The sequence below is a fragment of the Anomaloglossus baeobatrachus genome, chromosome 2 (assembly GCF_048569485.1).
Source record: "Anomaloglossus baeobatrachus isolate aAnoBae1 chromosome 2, aAnoBae1.hap1, whole genome shotgun sequence".
NCBI lineage: Eukaryota > Metazoa > Chordata > Amphibia > Anura > Aromobatidae > Anomaloglossus > Anomaloglossus baeobatrachus.
Genome location: NC_134354.1, coordinates 141975926 through 142001616, shown reverse-complemented (window position 1 = coordinate 142001616; position 25691 = coordinate 141975926). Strand labels below are relative to the sequence as shown.

Here is a 25691-nt window from a genome sequence, read left to right as displayed (position 1 = left end):
CAGTTGGGACACGCCCACCCAGGGGTCTAGACAGCCCGTGGCGGGAAAAACAGTTAGTTAAGCTGAAAGTGGAGTTTGGAGAGGAGTGTGGGCTGGAGCTAAGTGTAGCTCCAGCAGTGAAGTTCAAGTTGAACGGTATCAGGGTAGGAGCCCTGGTGCCACTGGCTAGGAGGCAGACGGTGGTCTCCGTCAGCAGGAGACGGGAAGACGGCTCAGTGGAATCGAGGTGCACCGGGATAGGGTTGTAGCCCACTGGTACCGACACGGGGAACCGACCCGGAAACCGGAGCACAAAGGGGGGTACTCGGACCCTGAAGCCAGGACCAGAACCAACTGGAGCTGGTTAATTAACCGATTGAGGCCAGAACTAGAGGTTCTGTCCCACCCAAAGTCCCTGATAGAAGACAACAGCCCACTGATTAGGGATAAGAGGTCACCGCCAGGGCCCATAGATCCCACGGGCCAGCATCTATGGGCACGGCTTCTTAAGCCACATCCAGCTGGGAGCGGACTCCTGAGCTTCACACTAGGAAAGTCCACCTTACACACAGCAGTGCAGGAAAAGGATAGAGACCACCAACCAGGTGGGGGATGAGAACGCAACCGGCCGCAGCACCGGCCACCATCACCTTGGTTTACCAGAGACTTGTCTGGTTTACTAACAGTGAGTACACCAGCATCCCCTGCGGTTGCCATCCCCTGCATACACCAACCGGGTCCCGGGGCCACCATCCCTGCCCATGGAGGGGTTAACAACTTGCTGCACAACATCTCCCCCGGGTGCCCCGAAACAGCAGCGGTTGTGTCCCACCTCACCACACACCGTGGGTGGTGTCACGAACTTAATACAGCCCAGCCCATACATAGACGTCCCCCCATTTATTCGGCATGTCCGCGAGACCCCCCAGGTCCGGAGACCCTCGAGCCACCACCCCAGAAAACCTGGATATGAGCAGCGCTGGCTGCTGGCACGGGGGTGGCACAAATACACCGATATAACCTGTGTATATCCTGATGAAGAAGTCGGGTGACACTTTGAAATGCGTTGAATAAAACTACCTTATTTCAATCTTTCCCGGATTTATGTCATATCTTCAGCAGCGCAGTAACAGTTCCACATCTACTTTGTTCCTGATCTGGTTTGGCTTTTTTAGCGCGAGGACTCTGCAGCAGCTGACTACATGCTTTAATTCTTTTTGTGTAACACACAACCCCATAGGGTGAGCACATTCCCCTTTTACTCTTATATGTCCATTGGCTAAGACCATATTGCACTTTTTCCTTTCAGCTTTTATACATAACATATCAGTCCTATCTAGTGATGACCAGATCATGTAACATCATGTAATATCATGTAATATATTGCTGAATATTAGGTTCAAATACAAAGTACGGCACTCCTAGTTTAGTGAGTGCCCGGACAGGATGCAACTCCATAGTACAAACAAAACAAAGAATCTCGCACTCAAATTTTTTTGACTCACTTGTGCAAAATTTGAGTGCCAGATTCTTTATTTTGTTTGCTGAATATTACACAGAAATTTGATTGGTGGAGATGGTGAATTGATTCATGACAATTATGGTCTATGGTCTCTCTAGTCTCTAGACAACAGAGCAGAAACCACTTACCTCTGTGGGTGCCCTAATGTGCTGTCTATATATTTGGCTTTTTCACTATAGTCTATAACTTCCGGCCCAGTTATCGTGGATTTCTAGGTCTTGGTGCATGTTGTGATGTCACACCATTGCGACCTAATAACATGCAGTGACCCTGAAAGACTGATTGCAGTCGCAGGTCCTGGACTATGGTGAAGAAGCTGAAAATGTCGGTGAAAAGAAGAGTACCAGAAGGCAGGTAGGTTGAAATGGGGCTGCTGGAGTGGTCAGTTTTTTTATAATTTGGCAGCCCTGTATTGTTCACCAAAATGGCTGAGCGTTTTTTATTTTTTTTGCAATCCTCGTATGAATTGTTCCTCTAATCTCTAGTCCTAAAAGTCTATTGTTGAACCCAAAGTTAAACTGTATTCCTTTGTTGAATAAGATTATGGAATAAGACAGAACAATCTGTTGAAAAGTAGAAAAAACACCTTACATACTATTCAACTCATATTCCTACAGTGTTGATCTAACTAGTAGTGGAAAAAAGTCCAAAGAATATGCCAATTGATGCAAATTGGGGAATGGAATCGTTTCCCAACTCCAGCCAGGCAACCCAGTTATGTGCCAAATGAATGACTAATCTCAGGAATCTTCTGTGTATTTGTAATAGTGCATATAACACAATTGCTCTTGTGTTCTGTAGTGTTTGTTATGGTTGTTAGGCTTTCAAGTTGTAAATTTATATAAATGCAGATGACTTAGATATAGATTTTCTGTTATGTGGACTAGATGGATCCTCTAGGCTTTAGAGAAAGTGACAAGACATTACAACTTAATCATTTCCTTTTTTCTCTCTTTTACAGTTTCACTCTGCAGTGAAAAGGATTCAAGTCTACCGACCAGGGTTCAATTATACATTTGCTCACATTTGTATGTTGAGCAATGATAAAACCTGCATAGTGGATGATATAATACACATTTTGGAAGAACTGAAAGCCGCTCGCTCTTCAAATCGAACAAACTTTATCATTACCTATCCCATCACACAGTTAAAGGATGGCAGAGAAGTTTACAATGGGCATCAGTTAGGAGGTGTCACCGTGCACAGCAAAGATCGAGTTAAGTCTGCAGAGGCCATTCAGCTCACGTATTACCTGCAGGCAATCAACTCTATCAATGAAATGGTGGCTGAAAAGTGGGAATCTATTTTCTGCGAGACTGTGGAAAGCTTTCAAAGGTTAAACAGAGAGGTCAAAATGTACCCTTTCACGTCTTCATCTCTAGGAGAGGATTTTCAGAAAACCAGCAGGGTTGCAGAACGTTACCTGATCACGAGTCTTATCTTAGTTGTGTCATTGGCTATCTTGTGCTGTTCCATGCAAGACTGTGTTCGAAGTAAACCTTGGCTCGGTCTACTCGGACTTGTTACAGTCACTCTTTCCACTCTCACTGCTGCAGGGATCATCAATTTGACAGGAGGAAAATACAATTCAACCTTCCTAGGAATTCCATTCATCATGCTAGGTAAGCTTTTTTTTAACATCGTTCAGAAATGCCGGTCAAAAGTATGATTAATAGCTGGATAAGCATGAGTTTGAAAAAGTTGAAAACATAGTAAAAGTGCACCATATTAACTTCAAGTCAACTTGTCAAATTCAATATGCTGTTTTATAAACAGGTGTCATCAGTAGTGGACACGTACTAAAGAGGGCCCCTGTGCAAGAACATTATAAGAGACCTTTACAGTCTAATAGCTCATCATAATTCACAATTTCATCTCCTTTTCAAGTAAAAATGGGTCCCCTTACCTCTAGTGTCCCTGTGCGGCCGCACAGGTTGCATCAATGATATGTCCAACCATGGGGGGCATGTTATAGAGCAGGAGGAGCTGAGCAGGTGGGAAATTATTGATCAGTTGATATTTTACTGGACTTTCTGTCAGTAATTCTATTGAGTGACAACAATTTCTTAAATTGTATAATCTTTATGCATGTCATTAGAGTTGAGTGAGTACCTAACTTTTGCTACTCGCTATTCTCATAACGAATACTGTCTAATACTCACATATTCATTCTGAATAGCATGTGCAATGCAAGTCAATGGGGAAAAAGTCGCAATGTAACGAGTAACCTGAATGCCGCACTATTCGTGCGAATAGCGAATAGTACGGCATTCGAGTAAAGGCGGAATCACACGCTATGATATATCTAACGATATGTCGTCGGGGGTCACAGAATTTGTGACGCACATCCGGCATCGTTAGAGATGTCATTGCGTGTGACACGTCCAAACGACTGTTAACGAGCAAAAATACTCACCTTATCATTGCTCGTAGACACGTCATTCATTTTCATAATGTCCTTCCTCCTTCTGCACGCCGGTTGTTCGTCATTCCTGAGGCAGCACACATTGCTACATGTGACACCCCAGGAACGACAAACATAGCTTACCTGCGTCCCGCCGGCAATGAGGAAGGAAGGAGGTGGGCGAGATGTTCCGGCCACTCATCTCCACCCCTCCGCTTCTATTGGGCGGCCACTGTGTGACGTCGCTGTGATGCTGAACGTTCCTCCCCCTTCAGGAAGAGGATGTTCGCCGCCCACAGCGACGTCGTTAGGGAGGTAAGTACGTGTGACGGGGGTTAATGACATTGTGCGCTACGGGCAATAAATTGCCCGTGACGCACAAACGACAGGGGTAGGTATGATCGCTCATGCGATCGCTCATGCGATCGAACGATATAGCTTAGCGTGTAACGCCGCATTTACTCTTTACATTGCAAGTTTTTCCCCATTGACTTGCATTGCACATGCTATTCAGAATGAATATGCGAGTATTAGACAGTAATCATTATGAGTTTAGTGAGTACGAATAGTTAGGAACTCGCTCAACTCTACATGTTATGTTTTTAGTGTCATACTATGTTTCCAGAAGCTCCACTTCTGCTGTTAATCAGCCATAGGTAGTGAGCACCCTCCCCACTTGAAAAGGGCTTACTGGCACAGTTCATAAAGGGAATCAGCAGTATTTCACAATTATTTATATGCAACCACTGACGGTCTAAGAGGAGAACAGTATGTGGGCTTTTTTCAGGTCAATGACTGATCATAATGCTCTATTTCACCTTCTTTGGTGGTAGAAATGGGCCCTCTTACTTCTTGTGCTTCTGTGCAGCTGCACAGGTTGCGTCAATGATATGTCTGGCCCTGCATGTAGCTCTTTCAAAGACAAGTTCATCAATAACTTTAAATGGCCAGTTTGTTGCTCTATTACTGAGAAGTCATCATTTGAATTGATAGGCAAAAAAACCTGAAGCTCTATTTGTAGATCTGAAGCCTCTGTTGTGCCGTCAGTTTTCCCAGCCCAGCATCTTGTTCTTCTTCTTGACAAATGACCTCTATGCCTGAAGTCAAACAGCATAGAGACTGTAAAGTCAAACAGAAGGAGGCATCGCTGGACAGGAAATAGAGCTGGAGTGACTAAAGCCCGCTACACACGCTTCAATATATCTCATAATCCGTCGTTGGGGTCAAGTTGTAAGTGACGCACATCCGGCATCGTTTGTGAGGTATCTGCGTGTGACATCTACTTGCGATCAGGATTGAACGCAAAACCGTTGATCGCAAACACATCATATCATTCTCTAGAATTGAGCGTTTTGTTGCACGAACCTAGTGAATTGTAACGTGTGACATCCCACATACGATTTTGATGTCTGTGGCTATGTGCGCAGGTGTGCGCTCTGCACCGCAGCTTAAAAAAGGTCCGCTTCAGAGCGCAGCTGAAAAGCTGCGTTCTGAAGCGCCTCACAATGTCTGTCATTCACTAATCTCTGTCAGTCCGTCACTATCTCTGTCCCTCACTCTCTGTCCATGTCAGTCTATCCCCCTCTCTCATATACTCACCAATCCCCGATCCCCAGCACTGCACGGCGTTCACACTGCTCCGGCGGCTATTACTGTTTTGAAAAAGCCGGCCGCCCATTAAACAATTTCGTATTCCCTGCTTTCCCCGCCCACCGGCGCCTATGATTGGTTACAGTGAGACACGCCCCCACGCTGAGTGACAGCTGTCACACTGCACCCAATCACAGCAGCCGGTGGGCGTGTCTATACTGTGTATTGAAATAAATAATTAAATAATTTAAAAAAACGGCGTGCGGTCCCCCCCAATTTTAAAACCAGCCAGATAAAGCCATACGGCTGAAGGCTGGTATTCTCAGGATGGGGAGCTCCACGTTATGGGGAGCCCCCCAGCCTAACAATATCAGCCAACAGCCGCCCAGAATTGCCACATACATTATATGCGACAGTTCTGGGACTGTACCCAGCTCTTCCCGATTTGCCCTGATGCGTTGGCAAATCGGGGTAATAAGTAGTTATTGGCAGCCCATAGCTGCCAATAAGTCCTAGATTAATCATGTCAGGCGTCTATGAGACACCCTCCATGATTAATCTGTAAGTGACAGTAAAAAAACACACACACACGAAAAAATCCTTTATTAGAAATAAAAAACACAAACACATTCCCTCATTACCAATTTATTAACCCCCGACAAACCCTCCATGTCCAGCGAACTCCACAGTCCTCCAGCGTCGCGTCCAGCTCTGCTGCATGGAGGTGACAGGAGCAGCAGAAGACACCGCCGCTCCGGTCACCTCCACGCAGGTAATGAAGACAGCCGCGCGATCAGCTGATCTGTCACTGAGGTTACCCGCGGCCACCGCTGGATCCAGTGACAGCGGGTAACCTCAGTGACAGATCAGCTGATCGCGCGGCTGTCTTCATTACCTGCGTGGAGGTGACCGGAGCGGCGGTGTCTTCTGCTGCTCCTGTCACCTCCATGCAGCAGAGCTGGACGCGACGCTGGAGGACTGTGGAGTACGCCGGACATGGAGGGTTTGTCGGGGGTTAATAAATTGGTAATGAGGGAATGTGTTTGTGTTTTTTATTTCTAATTCAGGATTTTTTCATGTGTGTGTGTTTTTTTACTGTCACTTACAGATTAATCATGGAGGGTGTCTCATAGACGCCTGACATGATTAATCTAGGACTTATTGGCAGCTATGGGCTGCCAATAATTCCTTATTACCCCGATTTGCCAATGCACCAGGGCAAATCGGGAAGAGCCGGGTACAGTCCCAGAACTGTCGCATATAATTAGAGTTGAGCGCGGTTCGTGGTTCGTGGTTCTCCAGTTCGCGGCTCGAGTGATTTTGGGGCATGTTCTAGATCGAACTAGAACTCGAGCTTTTTGCAAAAGCTCGATAGTTCTAGAAACGTTCGGGAACGGTTCTAGCAGCCAAAAAACAGCTAAATCCTAGCTTGGTTTCTGCTGTAATAGTGTAAGTCACTCTGTGAATCAAACTATTATCACATTTCAGTGTATAGTGTGCGTGAACAGCGCCTTCAGATCACTGCTGTTTCTATAATGGCGATCGCCATTTTTTTTTTTTTTTTCTTGTCTTCCTTCCCTAAGCGCGCGCGTCTAGTGGGGCGGGCCAGCATGTCAGCCAATCACAGACACACACACACCTAAGTGGACTTTGAGCCAGAGAAGCAACGGCATGTGTGATAGGATCTGCATGTCACATGTCCCTGCATTATAAAACCGGACATTTTCTTCACGAACGCCATTATCTGCCTTCTGCGTCTTTGGTGTCAGACATCAGTGTCGCAGCTCCGTCCTCCTGAGTCCTATAGCCGATACAGCTGTATGCGCTGCATACACAGCGTTAGACAGCTTAGGGAGAGCACATTCTAGCAGTCCTTTTAAGGGCTCAAAGCGGCAGGGTCAGAGAGCCATAAGTGACAGGTCCTGCAAACAGCAACAGCGTCTGTGTAGCCCAGGTCAGGGATTTCCTCCCTGCATTTCACCATTAGGAGGGAATAGAAAGGCAGGCTTCCATTCCTCTACCCAGAGCACCACAGTCCTGCCACTGTACCCTCTTGTCCTCTGCACACTCCAACTCATTCTAAGTAAGCCATTATACTAGCAAACATTCAGTGTACCTAGTGGCATCCTATACGTGGCTATTGGACTTTGCTATAGTCCCACTAGTGCAAAGACATTTGCAGAGCACGTCTGCCTGCATTGCACACTACAACTTTTTTAAACTAAGCAATTTTACTAGCAAACACTCAGTGTACCTAGTGGCATCCTATACGTGGCTATTGGACTTTGCTATAGTCCCACTAGTGCCAAGACATTTGCAGCACGTCTGCCTGCGTTGCACACTCCAACTAATTATAACTAAGCCATTATACTAGCACACACTCAGTGTACCTAGTGGCATCCTATACGTGGCTATTGGACTTTGCTATAGTCCCACTAGTGCAAAGACATTAGCAGAGCACATCTGCCTGCATTGCACACTACAAGTTTTTTAAACTAAGCAATTTTACTAGCAAACACTCAGTGTACCTAGTGGCATCCTATACGTGGCTATTGGACTTTGCTATAGTCCCACTAGTGCAAAGACATTTGCAGAGCACGTCTGCCTGCATTGCACACTACAACTTTTTTAAACTAAGCAATTTTACTAGCAAACACTCAGTGTACCTAGTGGCATCCTATACGTGGCTATTGGACTTTGCTATAGTCCCACTAGTGCCAAGACATTTGCAGAGCGCATCTGCCTGCGTTGCACACTCCAACTAATTATAACTAAGCCATTATACTTGCACACACTAAGTGTTTTTTAGTGGCATCCTATACGTGGCTATTGGACTTTGCTATAGTCCTACTAGTGCCAAGACATTTGCAGAGCGCATCTGCCTGCGTTGCACACTCCAACTAATTCTAACTAAGCCATTATACTAGCACACACTCAGTGAACCTAGTGGCATCCTATACGTGGCTATTGGACTTTGCTATAGTCCCACTAGTGCCAAGACATTTGCAGCACGTCTGCCTGCGTTGCACACTCCAACTAATTATAACTAAGCCATTATACTAGCACACACTCAGTGTACCTAGTGGCATCCTATACGTGGCTATTGGACTTTGCTATAGTCCCACTAGTGCCAAGACATTTGCAGCACGTCTGCCTGCGTTGCACACTCCAACTAATTATAACTAAGCCATTATACTAGCACACACTCAGTGTACCTAGTGGCATCCTATACGTGGCTATTGGACTTTGCTATAGTCCCACTAGTGCCAAGACATTTGCAGCACGTCTGCCTGCGTTGCACACTCCAACTAATTATAACTAAGCCATTATACTAGCACACACTCAGTGTACCTAGTGGCATCCTATACGTGGCTATTGGACTTTGCTATAGTCCCACTAGTGCAAAGACATTAGCAGAGCACATCTGCCTGCATTGCACACTCCAAGTTTTTTAAACTAAGCAATTTTACTAGCAAACACTCAGTGTACCTAGTGGCATCCTATACGTGGCTATTGGACTTTGCTATAGTCCCACTAGTGCAAAGACATTTGCAGAGCACGTCTGCCTGCATTGCACACTACAACTTTTTTAAACTAAGCAATTTTACTAGCAAACACTCAGTGTACCTAGTGGCATCCTATACGTGGCTATTGGACTTTGCTATAGTCCCACTAGTGCCAAGACATTTGCAGAGCGCATCTGCCTGCGTTGCACACTCCAACTAATTATAACTAAGCCATTATACTTGCACACACTAAGTGTTTTTTAGTGGCATCCTATACGTGGCTATTGGACTTTGCTATAGTCCTACTAGTGCCAAGACATTTGCAGAGCGCATCTGCCTGCGTTGCACACTCCAACTAATTATAACTAAGCCATTATACTAGCACACACTCAGTGAACCTAGTGGCATCCTATACGTGGCTATTGGACTTTGCTATAGTCCCACTAGTGCCAAGACATTTGCAGCACGTCTGCCTGCGTTGCACACTCCAACTAATTATAACTAAGCCATTATACTAGCACACACTCAGTGTACCTAGTGGCATCCTATACGTGGCTATTGGACTTTGCTATAGTCCCACTAGTGCCAAGACATTTGCAGCACGTCTGCCTGCGTTGCACACTCCAACTAATTATAACTAAGCCATTATACTAGCACACACTCAGTGTACCTAGTGGCATCCTATACGTGGCTATTGGACTTTGCTATAGTCCCACTAGTGCCAAGACATTTGCAGCACGTCTGCCTGCGTTGCACACTCCAACTAATTATAACTAAGCCATTATACTAGCACACACTCAGTGTACCTAGTGGCATCCTATACGTGGCTATTGGACTTTGCTATAGTCCCACTAGTGCCAAGACATTTGCAGCACGTCTGCCTGCGTTGCACACTCCAACTAATTATAACTAAGCCATTATACTAGCACACACTCAGTGTACCTAGTGGCATCCTATACGTGGCTATTGGACTTTGCTATAGTCCCACTAGTGCCAAGACATTTGCAGCACGTCTGCCTGCGTTGCACACTCCAACTAATTATAACTAAGTCATTATACTAGCACACACTCAGTGTACCTAGTGGCATCCTATACGTGGCTATTGGACTTTGCTATAGTCCCACTAGTGCCAAAACATTTGCAGCACGTCTGCCTGCGTTGCACACTCCAACTAATTATAACTAAGCCATTATACTAGCACACACTCAGTGTACCTAGTGGCATCCTATACGTGGCTATTGGACTTTGCTATAGTCCCACTAGTGCCAAGACATTTGCAGCACGTCTGCCTGCGTTGCACACTCCAACTAATTATAACTAAGCCATTATACTAGCACACACTCAGTGTACCTAGTGGCATCCTATACGTGGCTATTGGACTTTGCTATAGTCCCACTAGTGCCAAGACATTTGCAGCACGTCTGCCTGCGTTGCACACTCCAACTAATTATAACTAAGCCATTATACTAGCACACACTCAGTGTACCTAGTGGCATCCTATACGTGGCTATTGGACTTTGCTATAGTCCCACTAGTGCCAAGACATTTGCAGCACGTCTGCCTGCGTTGCACACTCCAACTAATTATAACTAAGCCATTATACTAGCACACACTCAGTGTACCTAGTGGCATCCTATACGTGGCTATTGGACTTTGCTATAGTCCCACTAGTGCCAAGACATTTGCAGCACGTCTGCCTGCGTTGCACACTCCAACTAATTATAACTAAGCCATTATACTAGCACACACTCAGTGTACCTAGTGGCATCCTATACGTGGCTATTGGACTTTGCTATAGTCCCACTAGTGCCAAGACATTTGCAGCACGTCTGCCTGCGTTGCACACTCCAACTAATTATAACTAAGCCATTATACTAGCACACACTCAGTGTACCTAGTGGCATCCTATACGTGGCTATTGGACTTTGCTATAGTCCCACTAGTGCCAAAACATTTGCAGCACGTCTGCCTGCGTTGCACACTCCAACTAATTATAACTAAGCCATTATACTAGCACACACTCAGTGTACCTAGTGGCATCCTATACGTGGCTATTGGACTTTGCTATAGTCCCACTAGTGCCAAGACATTTGCAGCACGTCTGCCTGCGTTGCACACTCCAACTAATTATAACTAAGCCATTATACTAGCACACACTCAGTGTACCTAGTGGCATCCTATACGTGGCTATTGGACTTTGCTATAGTCCTACTAGTGCCAAGACATTTGCAGAGCGCATCTGCCTGCGTTGCACACTCCAACTAATTATAACTAAGCCATTATACTAGCACACACTCAGTGTACCTAGTGGCATCCTATACGTGGCTATTGGACTTTGCTATAGTCCCACTAGTGCCAAGACATTTGCAGCACGTCTGCCTGCGTTGCACACTCCAACTAATTATAACTAAGCCATTATACTAGCACACACTCAGTGTACCTAGTGGCATCCTATACGTGGCTATTGGACTTTGCTATAGTCCTACTAGTGCCAAGACATTTGCAGAGCGCATCTGCCTGCGTTGCACACTCCAACTAATTATAACTAAGCCATTATACTAGCACACACTCAGTGAACCTAGTGGCATCCTATACGTGGATATTGGACTTTGCTATAGTCCCACTAGTGCCAAGACATTTGCAGCACGTCTGCCTGCGTTGCACACTCCAACTAATTATAACTAAGCCATTATACTAGCACACACTCAGTGTACCTAGTGGCATCCTATACGTGGCTATTGGACTTTGCTATAGTCCCACTAGTGCCAAGACATTTGCAGCACGTCTGCCTGCGTTGCACACTCCAACTAATTATAACTAAGCCATTATACTAGCACACACTCAGTGTACCTAGTGGCATCCTATACGTGGCTATTGGACTTTGCTATAGTCCCACTAGTGCCAAGACATTTGCAGCACGTCTGCCTGCGTTGCACACTCCAACGAATTATAACTAAGTTACATTGTCAGGGATATTTATTCTTTATTATTCTGCTGTTAATAAAGCTAGACCACCACTGCAATCTTCACCACCTCTCAATTTTTACTACCACATTTTCAGTCCACAATCTTGTCGCAATCAACATGAGTGGCAAAATGACAGATGCTGGTGGAAAGGGGAAGAGGCGTGGTGGAAAAGGCAAAAAAGGTTTTGTCAGTGGGGAAGGTGCCAAAGCTCCATTATCATCTGCTGAAGATAGACCATCTACTAGCAAAAGTAAGATGTCTACTACTTATTGTGGACAATCCGATGTGCTCCCTTTTTTACGGACACGAACAAGAGGAACAAAGGTAGATGATGGGCAAAAAAGGAAAATGCTTGAATGGATCTCAAGTGGTCCAACAAGTGCCCTCTCAGCCACTTCAAGTACCGCATCCAAAAAACACCATTCCTCTACGTTGTCATCCCAATCACACTTGATTTCTCCCAGCTCTGAAGTCTCCATCAGCCCTGCACAGTATGGTGGAACTGAGATGGCTGAGTCTGCAGAGCTGTTCAGTCACACTATAGCCTGGGAATCAGAGGTCTGCTCCCAAGCTACAGTGAGTACAGAACAGGAAATGGTCTGCAGTGATGCCCAGAACCTTTGTGACTCAGATTCAGGCCGTGAGGACCAAGTTTCTGAGCATAATGTTGACCCTTTGTCACAAACTGTAACACCTGTGGTTATAGACAATGAGGAACATACTGATGAAGATGAGACGCAGATACCCGATTGGGATGACAACTTAAATATTCGGTCAGGGCAAGAAGAGGCTCGGTCTGAGGGGGAGGGGAGTGCGAACACAACAATTGATGATGACGTTCTAGATCCCACCTACTGTCAACCCCCAGTCAGGCACTCGAGGAGGTCAACAGAGGCGGTGGAGGAGGATGCAACCGACGACGAAGTTACCTTGCGCCTTCCTGGACAGAGTCGGAGCACTGGTAGCACGTCTACAACTGCATCCTCAGCCACCACTCTGCCTATGAGCATTATTCGGGGTGGATCAACAGGTCGCATGGCCTCTAAGCCTTGCCTAGCCTGGGCCTTTTTTCACATCGAAAAAGATCGCCCAACTCATGTGATATGTAACATTTGTCATGATTCTGTTAGTAGAGGTCAAAACCTCAGCAGTTTGACAACTTCTTCCATGAATCGTCACATGAATAAATATCATAAGTCCCGGTGGGAAGCTCACCGTGCTGCAATGCCGGCTAGCGGAGCGAACCATCCACCGCCCGCCCCTTCCAGTGCATCCGCGCGCTCTTCATCTTCTAGGACTGTGGGGACAGCTGTCACACCTGTTTTTCCACGCAAAACTTCCACCACTGTAACCGCAACAGGCAGTTTGCTTGTAAGGTCGTCAGTTGGTTTGGAAGGGGAAACAAGTGAGTGTGTACAGCTCTCTCAGACATCGATAGCACCAACGTTGGATGAAGGCAACATCATGTCTCCGCCTGCACTTTCCTCACAAACCTGCATTTTTCCAGGGACACCCTACTCAACACCGTCTACACACAGCAGCCAGATCTCTGTCCCTCAGATGTGGTCAAATAAAAGGCCACTTCCTCCGACCCATGACAAAGCTAAGAGGTTGACTCTATCCCTCTGTAAGCTGTTGGCTACCGAAATGCTGCCTTTCCGCCTAGTGGACACACAGGATTTTAGAGACCTTATGTCTGTCGCTGTGCCCCAGTACCAGATGCCTAGTCGCCACTACTTCTCTAAGAAAGGTGTGCCCGCGCTACACCAGCATGTCGCACACAACATCACCGCTTCCTTGAGAAACTCTGTGTGTGAACGGGTGCATTTCACCACCGATACTTGGACCAGTAAGCATGGACAGGGACGTTACATGTCGCTGACTGGGCACTGGGTAACTATGGTGATAGATGGTGAAGGGTCTGCTGCACAAGTCTTGCCATCCCCACGACTTGTGTGTCAATCCTCTGTCTGTCCAAGTTCCGCCACAGCTTCTGCATCCTCCACCTCATCTGGGTCCTCCACCTCCGCCCCAAGCCTGCCTGGTCAGGCCACCAGCGTTCTCACTGCGCAGAAGGAATCACGCACGCCTCATTACTATGCTGGCAGCCGAGCGCAACGGCATCAGGCGGTCTTTAGCTTGACATGTCTTGGTAATAAGAGTCACACAGCTGAGGAGTTGTGGTCAGCTCTGCGGTCCGAGTTTAATAAATGGTTGTCTCCACTCAACCTGCAGCCTGGTAAGGCCGTGTGCGACAATGCTGCAAACCTGGGTGCGGCCCTTCGCCTGGGCAAGGTGACACACGTACCTTGTATGGCTCACGTGTTGAACCTTGTCGTGCAGCAATTTTTAACACACTATCCCGGCCTAGATGGCCTTCTGAACAGGGCACGAAAACTGTCTGCTCACTTCCGGCGTTCAAGCGCCGCAGCTGAGCGACTTGCATCGCTACAGAAGTCTTTCGGCCTGCCGGTTCATCGCCTGAAATGCGATGTGGCGACACGCTGGAATTCAACTCTCCACATGTTACAGCGACTGTGGCAGCACCGCAGAGCCCTGGTGCAATACGTCATGACGTATAGCCTGGGCCAACGAGATGCAGAGGTGGGGCAGATCACCCTGATGGAGTGGTCTCAGATCAAGGACCTATGCACCCTTCTGCACAGTTTCGACATGGCGACGAATATGTTTAGCTCTGACAATGCCATTATCAGCATGACGATTCCAGTCATTTACATGCTGGAGCACACGCTAAACACTATTCGGAGTCAGGGGGTGGGACAACATGAAGGGGAGGAACTACAGGAGGATTCATATGTGCAAGGGACAACAACATCACCAAGGTCCAGACGTTCATCATCACCAACGCAGCAGGCATGGGACCATGGGGAACAGGGATCGACAAGGGCGCATAGTAGCAGGCGAAATGTTGAGCAAGGTGCAGGAGAACATGAAGAAATGGAGGACGAACTGTCCATGGACAAGGAAGACTCAGCGGATGAGGGAGACCTTGGTCAAATTTCAGTTGAAAGAGGTTGGGGGGAGATGTCAGAGGAAGAAAGAACGGGTAGCACCTCTATGCCACAAACACAGCGTGGACTTGGTCCGCATGGCTGCGCAAGACACATGAGTGCCTTTTTGTTGCACTACCTCCAACATGACAGTCGTATTGTCAAAATTAGAAGTGATGATGACTACTGGATTGCCACACTATTAGATCCCCGGTACAAGTCCAAATTTTGTGACATAATTCCAGCCATAGAAAGGGACGCACGTATGCAGGAGTATCAGCAGAAGCTGTTACTCGATCTTAGCTCGGCTTTTCCACCAAACAACCGTGCAGGTGCAGGGAGGGAATCTCCCAGTTGTAACTTGACAAACATGGGACGGTCTCGTCATCTTCACCAGTCTACCCGCACCAGTAGGACCGTATCTGGTGCCGGTAACAGCAATTTTATGGAATCTTTTCATAATTTTTTTAGACCCTCTTTTGCAAGGCCACCAGAGACAACAAGTCTGACACATACTCAACGGCTGGAGAGGATGATACAGGAGTATCTCCAAATGAACATCGATGCCATGACTGTGCAACTGGAGCCTTGCTCCTTTTGGGCTTCAAACATAGAAAAATGGCCAGAGCTCTCCAGTTACGCCTTGGAGATTTTGTCGTGTCCAGCTGCCAGCGTTGTCTCTGAACGTGTCTTCAGTGCTGCTGGGTGTGTGCTGACAGATAAGCGCACGCGTCTGTCCAGTGACAATGTGGACAGACTGACGTTCATCAAAATGAACAAGTCATGGATCCAGAAGGAATTTACTACCCCTGTGTCATCCTGGGGAGAGTAAATGCTTGTGGATTTGGAATGTGCTTGATGCAAATCAAAACATCCTGTTTGCAACTAGGGCCCAAGTGCTGCCACTGATGGGGTGGGTGTCTGTGTGGCCCAATTTTTGGAAAAAAGGGAGACTCTGCTTGGAGTAACCCTTGCTTACATTGTTTTTAAAAGAAGCCAAGATGAACAAGTCATGGGTCAGCAAAGACTTTGCTACCTACCCCGGTGTCATCCTGGGGACGGTTAATTATGGGGTATTTTTGAATGTGATTGATGCAAATCAAAACATCCTGTTTGCAACTAGGGCCCAAGTGCTGCCACTGATGGGGTGGGTGTCTGTGTGGCCCAATTTTTGGAAAAAAAGGGAGACTCCGCTTGGAGTAACCCTTGCTTGATGTGTTTTTAAAAGAAGCCAAGATCAACAGAGCTGGGATCAGCAAAGACTTTGCTACCTACCCCGGTGTCATCCTGGGGACGGATAAGAATGGCGTATTTTTGAATGTGCTTGATGCAAATCAAAACATCCTGTTTGCAACTAGGGCCCAAGTGCTGCCACTGATGGGGTGGGTGTCTGTGTGGCCCAATTTTTGGAAAAAAAGGGAGACTCCGCTTGGAGTAACCCTTGCTTGATGTGTTTTTAAAAGAAGCCAAGATGAACAGAGCTGGGATCAGGAAAGACTTTGCTACCTACCCCGGTGTCATCCTGGGGACGGATAAGAATGGCGTATTTTTGAATGTGCTTGATGCAAATCAAAACATCCTGTTTGCAACTAGGGCCCAAGTGCTGCCACTGATGGGGTGGGTGTCTGTGTGGCCCAATTTTTGGAAAAAAAGGGAGACTCCGCTTGGAGTAACCCTTGCTTGATGTGTTTTTAAAAGAAGCCAAGATGAACAGAGCTGGGATCAGCAAAGACTTTGCTACCTACCCCGGTGTCATCCTGGGGACGGATAAGAATGGCGTATTTTTGAATGTGCTTGATGCAAATCAAAACATCCTGTTTGCAACTAGGGCCCAAGTGCTGCCACTGATGGGGTGGGTGTCTGTGTGGCCCAATTTTTGGAAAAAAAGGGAGACTCCGCTTGGAGTAACCCTTGCTTGATGTGTTTTTAAAAGAAGCCAAGATGAACAGAGCTGGGATCAGGAAAGACTTTGCTACCTACCCCGGTGTCATCCTGGGGACGGATAAGAATGGCGTATTTTTGAATGTGCTTGATGCAAATCAAAACATCCTGTTTGCAACTAGGGCCCAAGTGCTGCCACTGATGGGGTGGGTGTCTGTGTGGCCCAATTTTTGGAAAAAAAGGGAGACTCCGCTTGGAGTAACCCTTGCTTGATGTGTTTTTAAAAGAAGCCAAGATGAACAGAGCTGGGATCAGGAAAGACTTTGCTACCTACCCCAGTGTCATCCTGGGGACGGATAAGAATGGCGTATTTTTGAATGTGCTTGATGCAAATCAAAACATCCTGTTTGCAACTAGGGCCCAAGTGCTGCCACTGATGGGGTGGGTGTCTGTGTGGCCCAATTTTTGGAAAAAAGGGAGACTCCGCTTGGAGTAACCCTTGCTTACATTGTTTTTAAAAGAAGCCAAGATGAACAAGTCATGGGTCAGCAAAGACTTTGCTACCTACCCCGGTGTCATCCTGGGGATGGATAAGAATGGCGTATTTTTGAATGTGCTTGATGCAAATGTAGCTGTGAAGTGTACAACTGGGGCACAACTGCTGCCACTGAAGGGGTGGGTGTGTGTGTGGCCCAATTTTTGGAAAAAATGGAGACTCCGCTTGGAGTCACCTTGCGGTGTTTTACATGATTTTAGAAGGGCGTGCCATGCCTATATCTGTGTGTCCTCCTCTTTTTCCTTGTCCAGCTGTTTTGTTTTCGCATGAGTATATGTCCTTGTCACTTTCCAATGTGTTTGAGTTGTTTGTCACCTTTAGGACACCTTTGAGGGTGTTTTCTAGGTGTTTTTCTGTGTTTGTGATTGCCTGCCATTGTTTCCTATGCAGTTCGAGTTCGGTTCGTCGAACGTTCGACGAACCGAACTCGAACAGGAGGTCCGTTCGGCGAACCAACCTCGAGCCGAACCGCGACCGGTTCGCTCATCTCTACATATAATGTATGCGGCAATTCTGGGTGGCTGTTGGCTGATATTGTTAGGCTGGGGGGCTCCCCATAACGAGGAGCTCCCCATCCTGAGAATACCAGCCTTCAGCCGTATGGCTTTATCTGGCTGGTTTTAAAATTGGGGGGGACCGCACGCCATTTTTTTAAATTATTTAATTATTTATTTCAATACACAGTATAGACACGCCCACCGGCTGCTGTGATTGGGTGCAGTGTGACAGCTGTCACTCAGCGTGGGGGCGTGTCTCACTGTAACCAATCATAGGCGCCGGTGGGCGGGGAAAGCAGGGAATACGAAATTGTTTAATGGGCGGCCGGCTTTTTCAAAACAGTAAAAGCCGCCGGAGCAGTGTGAATGCCGTGCAGTGCCGGGGATCGGGGATTGGTGAGTATGAGAGAGGGCTGCTAACTTCAGTAACTTAGGAGATTAGCGGTCACCGGTGAGTCCTTCATGGGTGACCGCTAATCAGGGCGCGACAAAGACAGAGCCGCAGCATGACCGTGAAGTCGGGTGAAGTTCACCCGAGTTCATTCTGACAGTGCGGCTCTGTCTGTGTCTGCTGTCATCTGCCATTCACCGCTGCTACATGGCTGTCTGTGTCTGCTGTTAGCGGCCATGTAGCAGAGCTGAATGGCAGATGACATAGTAAAAACGCATCCCTACACATTACACACGCTTGGCAAGTCAATAAATAAAAAAAAAAAAAAAGGTGCCCAATGCATACGTCACGGAACACATGATCTAAAGGATCGCACACAAAATTGACCAATTTAACATAGACTACTAACGCTCGTGTGACAGCAAATGAACGACCAACGTGAAATCTCATAGATCCCGTATGCAACCTGGGCGTGTCACATCGCAAATGCGATTGTACAACTAATTGCAACGTGTAAAGTGGGCTATAGGCTTCAGATTGGCAATAATTCTTCAACTTAATTTGCCTATCAATTCAAACGCTGAGTTATCAGTAATGATGGCACAAACTGACCACATAAAGAAGTTGCTGGTCTTGTTTTTGGAAAATCTAAATGAAAATATAAATATGTCACGGTTCCGATGTTAAGAGCAAGTTGTGATGTGATGTTCTGCCATGCTCTCCTGCAAAGCCAGTACTTACTGTTCCATCGCGCAGAGCGTTTTGCAGGTTGAATGCTCTACTGTTTGTCTTGAACTCTTATGGATGGATTGTTTCTCAGCACTGGGTGCTATGCTGGTCCTGGGAGATGCCTACACAGATGCTCCTCGTTCCTGGTGATTGCTCTGCTTCATTAGGGAGCATGCTCACCCGTAACGCCGCCAGTGATACTTCCTGGTTACAGTAGTGCTCTCTGCTCCCGTAGTGTACAGTGATCTGATCTTGGTCTCTCAACTCTGAACTGTTTTGACTCTTCTCTGCCTGCCTCCCTGTTTTTGTTGTTACCTCCTGGCTTCTGACCTGGGACCTCCTCATGACCACGTCCAAGCCTGCTCCCTGTGTCCTGTACGTACTCTCCTGAAATCCTTGCCCTCAGCTTGTATTTTGACCTCATCTCTGTCTGCTCCGAGTGTTCTGACGTGTCCTCTGATCTCAGCTTGTCTGACTACCTCTTCTCCATTCATGGCACACAATTAGGGTCTAGCGCCACCTGGTGACTAGCATCAAACTACGCCACATATTGTTGAGCATCACACAATAGTTTTGGGGTGAAATCCGGCTTACTGTCCCTCCAGCATCCACATATTTTCTTCATCTCTGTAGCAGATACAATAGAGAAGGGGATTGGTTTAAAACTAAGGCTTAGATGAGGTACTTTGGGTCCACTCACTTTCAGGAGTATAAGGATAGTAACACATACCTCCCAGCTTGTGTTCGTGAATGACAGGTGTGATGATTTTTGTCCTGACGAACAAATAGGACAGGTGAGTGATATTTGTTACTTGCACATGCGGACATTTGTAGACATGATATCATCATCCCAGCTCATCTCCCTTACAGATGTGAGTGGCATAAGACAATTTATTTAAAGTTCAGGATCTACATTTAGAAATAATATTTTTTACATCCAGAGTTCAGTTTTATAAAAATGAATGTCTGTTTCCTAGGAGTATTGCTGCTTGTGTATGCCTCTCAGTATCTCCTTGGCTGCCAAATCTCTTGGCAGGTGAGTTCTGAATTTGCACCCTTTGACACATTGCATCTTGTAATGTTTTATGATCCCTGATCACAATGCACTGGAAACTATATTAGCAACAATAAATCTTACAGAAGGGTTGAGTCTGAAAATTAGGTAATTATACATCTTCCCAGCAGGGTGAATAAAAGGATTTATTATGAAATACGTGAACTTCGACTTAACCAAAAAATACCAGAAATTAGATTGAAATAACGTCTAAATTACTTACCCATGAAAATATAAGATAGCAACACTTTAATTGTCAAAATCTAAAGTAGTAAAATAGCAAATAAAGTGGATTGGTGAGGTCTTGTATACCTTGAAACAAGATAATATAGAGCGGAGATCATTCCTATCTTGAGATATAAAGTTTTCTGTAGTTTATTCAGCTTTTTAAGTTTGCCAGGACGAGTCATGAATAAAGTCTGTGAAATTTGCTTCCTTTTGTAAACACAGAGTGATTGACAGCTTTTCCTGAATTAGTTTTGATACCGCCACAAAAATATATACTGTACTTGATACTTAAGAGCTGGACAATGAGCCAGTCCATTTCAATAATGAATACATTGTATACATCATGGCGTCATAGAGTTTTGAATCTTGGTATAATATTTATCACACATTGTACCCATTAGGTTAAGGGGTACTTTGCACGTTGCGACATCGCTACTGCGATATCGTTGGGGTCAAATCGAAAGTGATGCACATCCGGCGCCAGTAACGACATCGCAACGTGTAAAGCCTAGATGCACCGATAAACGATCGCAAAAGCGTTGAAAATCGGTGATCTGTGTAGTGCCGGTCATTTTCATAATGTCGCTGCAGCGACAGGTACAAATAGCTGTGTGTGAAGCCGCAGGAGCGAGGAACATCTCCTTACCTGCGTCCCGCCTGCAATGAGGAAGGAAGGAGGTGGGCAGGATGTTTACGCCCTGCTCATCTCCGCCCCTCCACTTCTATTGGCCGCCTACCATGTGACATCGATGTGACGCTGCACGACCCGCCCCCTTAGGAAGAGCGACGTCGCAGGGCAGGTAAGTGCGTGTGAAGCTGCCATAGCGATAATGTTCGCTACGGCAGCTATCACAAGAGATCGCATCTGCGATGGGGGCGGGGACTATCTCGCTCGGCATCGCTACAATCGGCTAGCGATGTCGCAGTGTGCAAAGTACCCCTAAGATTGTCCGACCATCATGTGTAAAGGGGCTATGTAGTTCTCCAGGCCCTCTTTCAAAAGATATTGGATTAAATTATTATTGGATGGCTTGAGTACAATTGCCCCTTCCTTATATTCTGTAGGCAAATAAGTCAATGGGACAACTTATTTCGCTCTCACCATAGCGAACACATGAATACTCAGCCAAGAGTTCATATGTATGAAGATGTTTTCTATATTGTAGAAGTACCTTAAAAGTACAGATACATTTATTATTTGGTTACAGTATAAGTTTCAGGAATATAAGATTTATACTTTTCCCTTTCTCTAACTTTGGGGTTTACAAATTGTAATACCTATACATAAGGCATAAAGTAATTTTCTTAAAGGTGTTTTCTTGCCTTGAGATATTGATATCTGTCCTAAGGCAAGGTCAAGAATATCAGTATGTTGGGGGTCTGACATTCTCCACTCACACCGATTCAGCTACAACATAAGTTAGATCTCCGTAAAGGAAGTCAGAACAGCATTTCTCCACTCACTGTTTAGCGGCTGCCACTGACAACTTCAGCTCATCACCGATTCAAATTAATAACAGCTGAATGAACCGTAGTTTTTGGAAATGGAGACCACACAGTAATAGAGCCATTCATTGTTTATATCCAGCCGATAACAGACCTTAAAACAGCCGATCTGTGGAGTTCCCACTTGTCTTACCTCCACAAAGCCAGACAACTCCTTTAATTATGTGAAACTTAGCAACTTTATTCTGCCTTACAGAACCAAAAAGCAATTATTTGAAGAGGGCAAGAAATCAATATTAAATTATACCCAATAGTAAAACTGAATAAAGAAGGACACATGAAAATTATCAATATATATACTTTTATCATTCATAAATTACGAAAATCAAAGAAAAAAAGTCCAGGAGTGGTAAGACTAAAAAATAATTATAGGGAACCAGATATACATTGATCTTGATTGTATCAAGTGTCCTTACACTTGAATAAAAAATCCTCTAAATGGCTAACATATGAAATGCTGGCTATGTAAATGTATAACACTGGCACATAACGAGATATTTTGCTTCTTATTGTAGGGACCCTTGATGCATCATTCTGGAATAAGTATTAAATGTATAAAATAGTTTTTAAAAGTATACTTTTAATATTAATTACATTTTTAAAGGGAGTCTGTTAGCACAAAGAATTAGTCAAAACAAGCAGAGCACATTGTAGGGGACAGAGCACTAATACAATAATGGTACCTTTACTGTAAAATCCATTACGACATTTGCCAAATATGTTTCTACTTTCAAATAATCAGTGTAAACAAAGAGAACAAAGAAGAAAATGGCACAAGGATATATGCAAAAAATTAAATTTTATTAAGTGATAATAAAAATATTTTTTATCACAGCAAAGTATTTGTAAGAAGATAAGAGTATGAATTCACATTGGTATAAGTGGACAAGTTGTTGATGTAAACAAGAACACAAATGAAATGGCAAAAACTATGCCACCACTCACATGAATCTGCCAAGATGGTAGGAGAATTGTATGTAACCAAGGCAATGGCCGGGATATGTAAGAACCTTCCAAGAAGAAAGGGAGAGAAATATGAATGAAGGGCCAGTTGTTGTTAATTGTAATGGGGCCAAAAACACATGATGGCCAGTGTAAGGAAAGGCCAGTATTTTAACAAAGTGTACTCAAGGCGTCACAGAGAAACACCTGTAAAACCACAATGGGTAAATTAGTAACAAGGAACACCTCTGGGTCAATATGACTAAGTAAAGAGAATAAGCAGGACACAAGGTGGGCAAATACAGGAAACTCACGTAGGCTATGTGCACACAGTGCGTTTTTCTCGGCGTTTTTGCGCGTTTTTCGGGTGCGTTTTTGGCCTCAAAACTGCATGACTTTGCTTCCCCAGCAAAGTCTATGAGTTTTCATTTTTGCTGTCCCCACACAGCGTTTTTTTTCAGCTGCGTTTTTGTGGTGACCACAAAAACGCAGCATGTCAATTATTCCCGCATTTTTCACTGCGCTTTTCATCCATTGAGTTCAATGGGATGTTGAAAGACGCAATGAGAAACGCAAATAGCTGCGTTTTGGTGCGTTTTGAAGACCAAAAACGCAGCTATAAACGCAGGAGGTGGGTAGTAAAGTGACGTGTACAGGAAGAGGATTCCTTCTGTCAGTATATACAGAAGCGTGAATCCTCCCGGTACCGTCACCGCCGCTTCCACCTCCCGTCCTGTGCATGTATGCTGCCGTGCGGCGCCATGTCTGGGCGGGAGATGGAAGTGGCTGCGAAAACAAAAGTTAACAGTAGAAAAAAAAAAAAAGTTATACTCACCTGTCTGCAGCCTCCCGGTGCCATGCCCGCTCCCAGATCCTCTCACGGTATCGCCACCCCCGCTCCAGCTGTGTGCAGACGGCCGGGAAAGCTCCGATGGATGCAGGACCTGGCGATGGATCACCTGATGCAGTCACCTGACGCATCATGTGATCGTAAGTATCGCGGTGACGCGGGCGCCCGGCCGGTATCAGCGGATGCGTCAGGAGACTTCATCCCTGATTACCGACAGCTGCTGCAGCGATCGGACGGGATCAGACTCCGCCCCATCGCTGCAGGAGCTGCCGGTAATCAGCACATAAGTGAGTATTATTTTATTTATTTTTTTTTGCACCGATGCATCAGCTGATGGTATAAACTGCTTTTATACAATCAGCTGATGTGTGATGTGATTCAGGCCTTGATCCTGACACATCATCTGATCGCTTTGCCTTCCAGCAAACCGATCAGATGATATTGCTAAATCTTTGCGTCTCAAGCTGATGTTTTTAATGGTACCATTTTTGCGCCGATGCTACGTTTTGATCGCCTGTTATTGCATTTTGGACAAAATTTGTAACCAAAAAATGCAATTTTGGCATTTGGATTTTTTTTGCAGCTATACCGTTTACCGAGCAGAATAATTGATTTTATATTTTGATAGATCGGGCATTTCTGAATGTGGTAATACCAAATATGTATATATTTTTCTTTTTTTAACCATTTAATTTTCAATAGGGCAAATGGGGGTGATTTGAACTTTTATTTTTTTTATTTTTTTAAATTTTTTAAAAATTTTTTTTTACTTTTTTTATTTTACTAGTCCCCTTAGGGGACTATAAGGATCAGCAGTCTGATCGCTCATTTATTTCTGCTGCTCACAGCTACACAGCTGAGAACAGCAGAAAAACTCACCTCTTCTCTCTAGAAGCAGCCGGCCAAGTGAAACATTGAGTGACTTATGCTAGCTTCAGGAGTCATCACATGACCCTGTGTTACTATGACAACCATCGGCTCACAGGTATCACATCATTGCGAAGCCAATGGAGCCAAGTGAGTAAAGTTTTACCGAGAACGGCAATTAAATGGCGCTGTGACATTTTCACAGTGCCATTTAAAAGGTTAACAAGCATGGACGGAATTCGGATTCACTTGTGCCTACTAGGCACACATGTCAGCTGTACAAATCAGCTGACATGTGCCCAAATCCCTGCCGGCTGCCGGCAGCAGCCTGTGGGGATTACACTATGGTAGTTTAGGATGTAATATTAGTGCCCGCGGTCGTTAAGGGGTTAAATTATCAGCATCACTTTGTATTCTTGCACTTGTTTTCATCTCTAGGGCCTATCACTATAAACAGTATGCTATCATTACCCATCAGAACACTGTTAGTTGTGGTAACCTACTATGTCTGTATCCACTGTCAATCTTCTATGAATTTTTTTTTGGACCTTGTTCACACACATTTCTGCCTCATTCTTTCTGCTAATATTTGTGGTGGAAAAAACATATAGCATTTTACCTGTGCTAATGTCACAATCATGTGACTATAATGGCCAGAGCTCAGCAGAGAAGTAATGTTGAAGGATCTGTGGTGTAATCATTTACAATGCTGGGGGTGTGACTAAAGGCTGCTTTACAGCTTACGATATCACATACGATATCGTATGCGATCGTACCCGCTCCCATCGTATGTGCGGCACGTTCAATTTGTTGACCGTGTCACACAAACGATTATTTCCCGTCACACGTACTTACCCGTCCATATGACCTCGATGTGGGCGGCGAACATCCACTTCCTGGAGTGGGAGGGACGTTCGGCGTCACAGCGACGTCACGCGGCAGCCAGCCAATAGAAGCGGAGGGGCGGAGAAGAGCGGGACATAAACATCCCGCCCACCTCCTTCCTTCCCCATTGCCGGCGGGAGCCGCGGGACGCAGGTAAGATCTGTTCATCATTCCCGGGGTGTCACACACTGCGATGTGTGGTACCTCGGGAACATTGAACAACCCGACATGCAATTTTAAGGAAATGAACGACGTGTATGCGATGAACGGTTTTACTTTCAATCGCAATCTCACGTAGCTGTCACATGCTACAATAACACTAACGA

The 25691-nt window shown here is 45.6% G+C and overlaps 1 protein-coding gene across 2 annotated transcripts in view; it reads left to right on the top strand.

Annotated features, from left to right (window-relative positions):
* Positions 1-25691, top strand: part of PTCHD1 (patched domain containing 1) — a 274943-nt gene that overhangs the window by 104566 nt on the left and 144686 nt on the right. For both annotated transcript variants that reach the window (XM_075335404.1, XM_075335403.1), the window contains exon 3: positions 2463-3123. In XM_075335404.1, coding sequence (XP_075191519.1) covers positions 2463-3123 — 661 coding nt within the window. The remainder of the gene's footprint in view (positions 1-2462; positions 3124-25691) is intronic.